Raw genomic sequence first — 11,139 nt, forward strand, 5'->3', positions numbered from 1 at the left:
TGTATACTGCTACATTAATTGTATATAGATGTATAGGAAAACATATAGCTTGTATATAAACACATGACTCCACTATATTGTACAGTACGCGACGCACTTACACAATAAAAGAGTGATTACAGAAGCCTGAAAAATATAGATACCACCTTCTCTCTAAGGTATGCATAAACCAATGGGTAAATAGGATTAGCTACCCACAAACAGCTAGTAAGCACAATCACATAACTTTCAGCAAGACAACTGCCGCTTCATAAAGACTAAACAGAAAGGAGGAAAAATAAGAAGGTATAAGGGGGTGGGGGGGGGGGGAATGTTGCAGCCCTGCCTTATTGGGGATGAACACTTTCCTTGGAGCCTATTATTAGAAACAGCTGTTCCCTCCGACGTCCGCTTTCCCATCATTACTCTGGCACCTCAGTATTTCCACAGCACAAGAAACGGCCGAGACGTGAGCGGAATGCTGTTATGCATATGAGCTGCACTACAGCAGAAGGGAAGGAGAGAGAGAGAGAGCTCTCTCTAGCAAGACGCATAAAACAAGGACAGGCAATGCACATGACACGTTTGTCTTTTTCCCCTTCGGTTTCCTGCGTGGATGTTTAACAGGCACTCAATAAATGCTCAGTAAATGAGTGCTACGCCCTATTCCTCTTTTCATATTTTACTGCAGCGTGCCGAGGCCAACTGCAACGTGGGCTCCTACGCACATACAGCCCTATGCTATCCCCCTCTGCAGTGTGCTTCATCCTGACCTAATTCTTCCCCATAGCCATCTATGGGTGCAGCCACTAAGACATCACAGGGTGAGGAGGGGGGAGGATAACAGCCCAGTCCTCCCAGCCTAGTTAAACTTCTGCAGATGTTTATAATACATATATATACATATATATATATATCTATATATATATATACATATATACATATATATGTTCAGAGATAGAGAGAGCGAGAGCAAGAGAGACAATAGTGCTGAAAAGAGTATAATACCAGCAAAAGGCATTGTGGAAGGTATAAAGGACTGTACATTATCAAGCATCATTAGATTACTCTTTCATCTGGACTTCAAAGGTTCTTTTATTTGAGATCAATAAAGTACCAACATACTTATTTATTTTCACATATTGACATACACATGGGACCCCTACAGTATCATAGGTACACATATGAAACTTTCAGCTAACTCACACTCTGTATCTCAACACCAGAAAGGAACGAGCTGGCCTTACCTTTACCCCACCACTTTGGTCTCATGAACATACCATGATTTCTTGTTAAGCCTCAACTTTAATTCATGTGCCACGAGTCATACACTGTAAAAGCTTACATTCACTCTAGTATACAAAGCATCTGACCTGCAATCCTCACCACAGCCAAACGATCATCTATCTGATCAATTTTCTAGTATCGAGCACTACTGTTTTTCCTCCAGTATTACCGGTTTTATGAACTCAAATGAGATATAAGTGGCTAGTGTAGCTATGCTAGACCTATGTTTAAGGGTAATTCATCTTGGATAGTCTAGGCTTGGGTACTGTTGTAATTATCATTGTGCCAAAACAAAAAAGCTGTGAATCAGCTCTAAATTCTAAACCAAAACTTTTTCCTCCTTTCAATCTCAAACTTGTAACTCTAAAATTGTTGTGCTATGGCGGACATTGTACATAGGTCTCATACTGAAACATGCTGCAGATGTAGAAAATAGTTATGTATTCACTGAAGCTCCTACTTAATGTAATTGAAGAAGCCAAGTTTGTTGATTCTTGTCTGATTGAGGCAAATTCTCACATATTTTGTATTTATTCTTGTGGTAAACAAAAAGATTAACATGATCTGAAAAACAATGAATTATTCCTTAATTTTTTTAATCTATCTTTGGTCCACAACTGTAAGACAAGTCGGGCTTAGTTTGAGTTTTGTATATGCTGTACTATATCATCATCAATATGCAGGCCTAAGACAAGCTGCATTTTTAGTGGTCTGGTCTCCTATTGATGACAAAAAGTGTCTTCTACAATATGCATTGAGTTGTATTTGGCTGACCCACCGATGTGGGATCAAACATATTTCAATCGCAAAGGAATTAATTTGAATTTATGATGAAGTTGACCAAAAGACTTAATGCAGCAAAGTTTCCATTGTTGCTACTCCTTGTCCTGTGTCCTCAAAAATCCACCAACCTTATTCATCCCTGGTCTTGTTTCCATGCCAACTCCTGCATGCAGTCACAGACAGTTAAAACTGAAAGTGACAATTCAATAAAACTCAAGATTTTCTAGTGCAAATGCAGAGGGGGATGCCTTTATTTATGTTCCTCCTCCCTGACTTTCTTTTTGGAATCCAATTGGAGACCTATCAATGGTCAAGGAAGGATGATTACTGAATAAACCCTCAATGCCCTCTGCCATTCAATACTGTCGGGAGCCTCATATTTGATTCTGAAGCTCATGCTAGTGCTACCTGGGCTGAGCCAGACCTGGTGATCTTCCTTATAGGAAATTCTGTCGGACATCTGATCAGTTGTGGGTCCATTAACCTCATCTCTAATGGGTCTAGTACCCTGAGAGCTTGGATGGAGTTACACAGTTACAAAATACTCAAATGTCTGTTAAAACGGCCAGTCCCCCTACGGAATATAAACACTGGCTTGCACTTTTTCTCTAACATAATCAGTGCTTTTTCTAATGTGCAAAGGTTTTCTTCCATACGGAGTCAGATGGCTGAGTGGTTAGGGAGTCGGGCTATTGATCAGAAGGTTGCTAGTTCGATTCCCGATCGTGCCAAATGACGTTGTGTCCTTCGGCAAGGCACTTCACCCTGCTTGCCTCAGGGAGAATACCCCTGTACTTACTGTAAGTCGCTCTGGATAAGAGCGTCTACTAAATGTAAATACGTTCACACTCAACAATGACACAAACGTTCCTTCTCTAGTTCATGAAAGTCATCCATGCTCAACACGGTTGGATTTTTTCTGTGACTCCAAGGATCGCTCCCTTTTGTGACTGCAGCAGTGGATGAGAAGTTCATGTTTGTTATTTCTCGCTAACCGCTCATCCAAACGACTTCACACTCGACACCGCGTGTCCTTGGACACACAGAAATTCCTGCTTTTATAATGAGATGAAGCAATGGGACAGGCAAACATGTTACATAGGACTTACAACTGGAATATGCTTCAGATAGACTAGTGAGTGCTATAAATTCATTTCCAAATGTTCTAAGCATAAGATTGTCCCCACTCATCTCTTTGTCGCCATTATGACGATCCATTAATGGTGAAGGAGCACAAAGAAAAGAAGGAAGTAGCTCCATTGCTGCGGAAGTTTTGCCTGGGGAGAAATATCACTTTGCCTGAGACCCCACCCCAACTTAAATGTAGCAACCGTGAATGCGTAAGAACAGTATCTGACTCTGAGTCAAAGACACTTTGAGTCATTACTCAATTTAGCAGCGATTCATCAACTTTGTATCTCACAATGGTAACCGTGTAGTTAAGGGACAGATAATGGTTTATTTGATCTTGTAAATCCTGCAGACAAACTTGATATTATTCTGAACAAAATTCACAGTTCACTATTTCAAAAATCTGTACTGACGCAAATAATTTGGTACCTGTAATTAACTACCTCACCCAGCTCAGTAGTTAAAACAGTAAGTCAGTAGTTAAAATGTCAGTAAGTTACAATACTTTATCATGTCCAGTCTTCCATGGACTAGTGTCAAAATAGTTTCATTATGAAATGTAACATGTTGCCTACAACAAAAGGTAACAAGCAAACATGAGCCCCAAACTGTTCTAGGGTTTGGATGCCAGATTAGTGTCCAGTTTAAATGAGCTGTTTGAACCAAGAACCTTTCATGACATTTTGATCTTTTACCACTGATGAACTGCTATCGGCAGAACCTCACATAAATCCTCATCCTAAGGACGTACCGGACACATCAATCTCCCAGACCAATCAATAACTTCTGACCACAAGGTGCTATGAGGGCTTCATAAAGCACTCTATACAGAAGAAGACACAAGGATACTTACATGACAGGAGATGCTGTGAGGCATCCTTGCAGATGCTGGGTGACTCACAAATACAATTCCAATAGTATACTGTTTATCATGTAATGAGGATTCTGTAAATGCTATGCTATACTACACTACACAACTAGAAATTACTTGTGGGCATCTAACAGAATAAAACCACTTGCATTGCCCAAATGGCACCAAGTTATAACTCTGTTCCACCTAAAATACAAAAACATGTAAGCAAGGACATTTTTGCTCACACACCATAACCCTGAAAAACTGCAAATGTTTTCAACTAAAATGTCCATGGACCTGGATGATTCACAAGAATACAATGACAAATGTCATTGTATTTCCCATGATAATGAAAGCAAACCTTTAATATGCAGTGTGAGATTAGCTCACATCTGGTGACAGATGAAATATTGGGGTGGGGGAGTACAAAAATAATTTAAAGAGCAGTGAGACTAGAGAGTTAGAGCGAAAGTTAAGTAAGAAGAGTCAGAAACAGTGACAGAGAGAGAAAGAGAGAGAGAGAGAGAGAGAGAGAGAGAGAGAGAGAGAGAGAGAGAGAGAGAGAGAGAGAGAGAGAGAGAGAGAGAGAGAAGACCATTTATTACAGTTTCTCAAGCCAGCCACAAGGGTAAAATGACCTGCTATTTGAGCCATTTTAAAGTAGAGCACAGAACACAGCACATGCTGCAGAATTCAAGGAATCCCACCTGAAAGACCTTCCACTTAAGACCACATTTTAACACTTCATTAAAATGTAACAGATGTACAGATTGAACAGATGGCATAAGAGACATACCAAATTAGGTACCGTATATTTAGTCAAAAGACATGTCAGATAACCCTCACTATTTGCAATCAAGCCATGTATGAGTCGTCTGTGTTTCTTGTTCTCCTTTCTCAGACATTAATAGGTTGACCGATTGATTTACAAAGTCGAATTGGTTTATCACTCAAGAAATTACACTGAGCACAGTCATCATATCCGACAACACATCTGGGACATGCACATCTGGGACAACACACGCAGAAACCCTTTTCCAAAGACTGTTCAGCATCACTCTGGCAGAAATGTTGCCACAGCCAATGACTCAACAGGGAAGGAGAGGGAGAATAGGAGAATACGAACCCATCCGACCTCTCTGCAAGCCTCCTACAGCTCATGTCGCATCTGTGTCGTCTAGTTCACGAGGCAGTTGCCTTTGACAGCACAGCATGTCAAATGACTGAGGCCGGCGAGAGCGAAACAATGATCTGAAATATCTGTAATCCTTTTTATATACTGCCAGGTTAACTGTGCTTAAGCAAGCAGTTCATATGTTCAGTGTGAGTCAATGTCATCACAAGGTCATTTCATTTGTGAAATAACTTTCAAAGAAGGTGCTCCTCTGGGAAATATGTTGGTGGATAGTATTAAATCTTACCTTGTGTTAGGAATGCTTATTTAACTATACCATAGGGTAATGCAAAGGTAGGATGTTAGATAACATATAGACAATGTCATTCCATTCATTAATTGTGGGGGTTTTGCTATGTAGAGTTAAACAAGGGTACAACTCCAAATATGACTATTTAAATGTTATACAGCATTATAACATCCTAACAGGTCACACCTCAATGCTGTTCATTCCACTTCTCAGTGTGGATGAAAGGTAAATAGTGGCATCTGTCAGGGATAGTTAAGCAGAATGAACTGCAGTGCTGTAACAAAATCCAATGTGATATGAGGTCTTGTGACAACAGTTGCAAAGAAAAAGGTCTTAATAAAGGCCCTATGTTGTATGACTGAAGTACTTTCATCACCACATCTCCAAAGCTCATCTCATGTCAGTACAAGCATTACAAACAAAAAAGGTTCCTTCCAAAGACAAGTCCATAGAGAAAAATTTGCACAAATATATATTTTACTGCTGTACACCAAAAGCGAGGCAGTTGTAAAACGTAAAGAGGTGTCCTTTGTGTACAATATCAATAAGGTTTGCTACCTCAAACAGCAATTTGGTGGGGTCCATCAGGTTGCATAAAGGAATGTAACGTTTTCAATGGGTCCTATCTTTTCAAAGGAAGTTCACTGACGTGTTTGGAAGCCTATCTGACCAACCAGTGCTGTCAGATGTCCTATGGCTGTATCAGTAATAGCACATCATCTGACCTCAAAGTAAACTTCCTGTGGGGAGCTTTCAAAGCTGTGTGAGAGGTAACTTGGGGGTAGACAGGGTTCAGTACTTCATTTAAGAGAGACAGAACAAAACAAGAGGAAGGCAGATGCTCACAAAATGACTCAATTAATTTCCCACTCAATTTAAGTGTTTATCAGACTAAACTATAACCTTTCCGGACAGAAAATATGGCAGGCAAACACACATGGATTCAGCACTTTTTCAGATCTCAAATCAAGTTCAGTCCTAAGACCAAATCCCTGTGCTACTTATGCCATCGATAATTGTTTTTGTAATATTAATCATTCAATTCAGCACAATCAGCTACAATTGCCTTTTTAGTTTTAACAAGCCATGTATATTGCAAAATATACAGTATCAGACTGTTCTAATGGCCAGTCCACAAGCGGATTTTTCTCCAAGATTTTTTCCAAAGACCTTTATCATAAAAATGGGCAGACAAACCCCTCCCTATCTTCCCATACACATTCAAGTGCAAGAACAGGCAGAGGCCACAAAGGCCCAATCAATGAGCCATCCAAGCAGGCTTCTTAACACTATCCAATCAGAAGCCATGTGGCATTGACTCTGAGAAAACTGCACCTTCCATTTTCCCCAGGGGAGATTTGATCTGCAGGAATCCAGCTTAATAAACAATTCATAACCTTGGTTTCACAATGACAGCACATCATTGACTCTGAGAACTACATTTACTTGCCAAATGTAGTATAGTGTGTGAAAATAGCATATGTATAACTGTAATTAATGTAAAGACTTTATTCTGGCCTGTGACAACAATTTAATTGTTATGTTTGATTATATGCCCCAAGAAGAACTTAAAATCTTAAGATAAGAAGATCTTAGTAAAGCTAACCTACAGTTGCCTTTGAGTCATGCTCATCTTCATACATAAACATTCAAATGATCTGGTTTACAGTACTTCACACAGAGATATCAGTTTTATGGACAATTGTTTTGAATTCAGTAATCTAGGACAAGATGTTGGACAAAATTCCTAGGAAATGTACATTAGTCTGAAGGACTCTTTAGTCATATCAATTCCAATTCCTCACTGTTATTATAACTAAGGCTGAATATACAACAAAATGGCCACCATCATAAAACATAAAAAGTATTATGCCCCGAGGAATACAGTATCCTTGCGTTATTAAAATGTTTTACTAAGACTGCATTAAAATACTTTCTTTGAAATCATCAACACATGTCAAACAGGAATTTTACCAATGTTTCACAAAGATTTGATATTTCCATTGAACCTTGTAGGTTGGCCATCTGTCTCCCTCTCTTTCACTTACTCCCTCATTCACTCAATCACACACACAAACACACACACACACACACACACAAACTGCATTAGTGCATGTCTGTTTGAACAGTATCTTTTTAGCACACTGGCAATGCTGCATTTATGCCAGCAACCCATTTCAGCATCATCATTTAGAATTCTGGGTCTTATTGTTGAGTCACTGAAAGCGTTATGTAATTACTGCATTAAGGCCAAAATAGAGGAAGCCTACACCCAAGCAGTGTTGAAGTGTTATTGTCGTCAATTCTACAATTTTCAGCGCGCACACTATGGTGACACCTCGCAGTTCTGTAGGTAAAGGTGCGTGTGTGGAATATCTAAAGTGGCAAAATCCATGTGCAGCGCCAACGTGCCCCCCCCCCCCCCCTTACACCCTCCCTCCCACCACCACCCTTAATTCTCTGTCTTTACTGGTTCTGACACCACAGGGAACTTTTTGCATATGGATTATATTCGACACATTGCGGATCTCTAACGGTCGCCGAGACGCAATGAATCACTTTTTCTTTACAACAACCATAAACGAAAATGGCATGTTAACTATAGGCTATAATAAAATGGATATGCAGACAGAATCATTCATGCACTCATGTTCTCACATTTTCAAAAAAGCCTGCACGAGGGACGTGTGTTGCCAAAAGAAAATAATTATATTGGCTACTCACCATGTTGACTTCCGACACCATGTCGATACTGGCAATATCTATGCTCATGCCAACGTCCACCGGGGCACCTTTAATTACATGTATTGAACATATACATATAGACTCTGTCAGTGTGCATTTCATTGTGGGATAATCCAGTATGTTCAAAAATTGGATATGCTTCACCCTCTAAGATTCGCTTACCTCCAAAATCAGGCCTCAGTCGAATGTCATATCCCTTAAGCAGTTTGTCCACTGTCGCTTTAACATATGACATGTTGCTTGGCTCGTTGGCGCTAAGAGAAAATATCATATTGATTTATAATCTTCATCAAACCTGCCGACTAAGAGGCAGACTGAAATAGCATTTCATTCACTCACCTTTGAGCACCGCAGACCATGTTCACCATGAGGGATAGACAACATAACCCCCAGCGTTCGCGGTCTAAAGACGTCCACATGCCTAACTTTGATCAGAGAGATGACTTTGAGCTAAGATTTCAAGAATGCAACTTAGTCACAGGCTTCCGAATTATTTCCAGAACAACGCATGCGCGTATTTTTACTGACATGAAAGAATATTTGCATCAAAAACACGCTTTCTAAAAGAAATATGCTGACACTTGGTAAGGAAAAGGGTGTTCGCGATTCACCTGAGGTGTCTATGCTGGCGCAAGAGGTCGCGGGGATGCATGCATTAGCCAAACCGTAGGCTATCAATATTCTAGGCAGATTCCATCCCTTCCAGCTAAATCAAGCATTTCAGCAAACACAGCAGCGTCCGGAGCAGATTCGCATCAAGCAGCCTGTCTGTGTTGGTCGGCTGAAGATCTTATAAGAATAAGCACTGAACGCGGCTCCACGATCACCTTTAGTCAGCTCAATGTGGGGCATCGTGCAATACAAGCACGTCTTAGAAGCTGCGCATTTTCTGGAGCGTAGTACCTGGACGCCTCAGCTCCCTGACAGTAATCCATTCGCCTCGCGTCACGGGATAGAGCCTAACTTAATAATTTGTTAAATAAATAAATAAATCGCATTAAAAATGACAACGCACGAATAATTAACGAACGAATATATAAGAAGCGCTAAAAGCGCTGAAATCTCAGTTCCAGCTGCATGATGACGTGAGAATGGAATTTGCAGGGATTTATCGCAACAATAGAACATTGGCTGGATTCTCATATCATTTGATTTTGATATCTATCTATCTCTGAGCGGTGAGGGAGTCGGGCTAGTAATCAGAAGGTTGCCGGATCGATTCCCCGCCGTGCCAAATGACGTTGTGTCCTTGGGCAAGGCACTTCACCCTACTTGCCTCGGAGGGAATGTCCCTGTACTTACTGTAATTCGCTCTGGATAAGAGCGTCTGCTAAATGACTAAATGTAATGTAATGTATTGTCCACATGTCCTCTACACTTCAACTGGTCTTGGAAGGCTACATTCTTAAGATCATTTTCTATGATGGCCACTGAATGTTTTATGACAAACGATTGTATCAATAGGAGAGGGAGTGGGTGGTGAAAAAGCGAAAGCAGAAAGCAGGGTCTGGCATGCATGTGTGTGTCAGGTAGGTTACATCGATCAGCGTGGAAAACACATTTCACCTGTGTAGTGCTTGCTTTCTAGGTTAGATTTCACGTTGTCTCTCAGGAGCAATACAAGGCCAGGGAGTCAGAGATTGTAGATGCTTTGCAGGACAACACTGATAAAAAATGCATGATGTCTGATTGGTGCAATGTTATCACTTAAAGTTCACTTCCTAAAGAGTTAAAACCATGTCCTTTTCAGATATAAAATATATTAAGCACTCTGTGAGTAATTGTGTTAGTTATGACGCTCAGCAACCAACACTTAGACAGTCATTACAACAGGCTTGACCACTGTATATAAACCATGTGTTTAATGTGCTTGTGTCAAAGTTGGTTTCTTTCCCAATGTTGATGATGATGATCTTGCGTACAGTCACCAAAGCAACATCAATCAGATGCAACACAAATTATTTGGTCTGTAGCACATATCAGCTCTGCCTCTTACAATATGGTATGTAACTTTTTATTCTACGCGCTGTTAGAAGACTGTCAAGGCACTGTCTGATTTGAACCTGGTCAGTTGCTGTCCGTCTGTGAATAGTTCTGTCATTCTTTATCTTCATTGAGTAGACGAAGATGTAGTTGCTAAATCCTAACTCTACACAACTGATGGAAAATATCTTAGTATTTCACTATTGAATTTCTAAAAACATTGAACGGTCATACTCATTTACATTACATTTATTCATTTAGCAGACTCTTTTATCCAAAGCAGCTTTCAAGAGAGAGCTTTAGAAAAAGTGCATAGATCAATGAACATAAACAATGACATAGAGAACAGACAGTCAGTGTCTCTGATGGAGGTGGGGAGATGATTCCACCATTGGGGGGCCAGACAGGAGAAAAGCTTGGGTTGGGAGCGGGCGCTCTTGAGAGGTGGGACCACCAGACGGTTGTCAGAAGAAGACCGTAGATGGCGGGTGGGGGTGTAAGGCTGGAGTGGAGACTGGATGTAGTCAGGTGCAGTCCCGTTCACCGCTCGGAAGGTCAGGACCAGGGTCTTGAATCTGATGCGGTTCATGATGGGTAGCCAGTGGAGGGAGATGAAAAGCGGGGTAACATAGGAGCGTCTGGGTAGGTTGAAGATGAGGCGGGCTGCTGCGTTCTGAATCCTCTGGAGAGGGCAGGTTACTCATTGATGTAAATTGGTCCTCTTCCAAACAACTTCAACCAGTGATTTTCCAATGTGCCCTTGCTTTCTGGGGTAGGACGTTTCTGGTTCAGCTGGGGTTGGACTGTGGATGCAGATGCTGTTCTAGTCTGTAATGCTAGTTTGATATACTGGTGATATGGTCACTTCAGGTCAGCTTGGTCTTGTCTAGAATATAAATTATTTGGTCTTCAATGTTCGTTCGACTGTTCCCTTAGAAATATTTAACTTTAGCT

General features: G+C 40.7%; 1 protein-coding gene across 2 annotated transcripts in view; it reads right to left on the reverse strand.

The window, feature by feature from the left end:
* The window catches only part of gabrb1 (gamma-aminobutyric acid type A receptor subunit beta1), a 29,278-nt gene extending 20,417 nt beyond the window's left edge, over positions 1 to 8,861 (reverse strand). For both annotated transcript variants that reach the window (XM_047015040.1, XM_047015030.1), the window contains exons 1-3: positions 8,542 to 8,861; positions 8,365 to 8,456; positions 8,182 to 8,249 (exon numbers count right to left, since the gene is read on the reverse strand). In XM_047015040.1, coding sequence (XP_046870996.1) covers positions 8,182 to 8,249; positions 8,365 to 8,456; positions 8,542 to 8,621 — 240 coding nt within the window. In that variant the 5' untranslated portion in view covers positions 8,622 to 8,861. The remainder of the gene's footprint in view (positions 1 to 8,181; positions 8,250 to 8,364; positions 8,457 to 8,541) is intronic.
* Positions 8,862 to 11,139: the final 2,278 nt, after the last annotated feature.

This window comes from Hypomesus transpacificus, chromosome 3 (assembly GCF_021917145.1).
Source record: "Hypomesus transpacificus isolate Combined female chromosome 3, fHypTra1, whole genome shotgun sequence".
NCBI classification, from domain to species: domain Eukaryota; kingdom Metazoa; phylum Chordata; class Actinopteri; order Osmeriformes; family Osmeridae; genus Hypomesus; species Hypomesus transpacificus.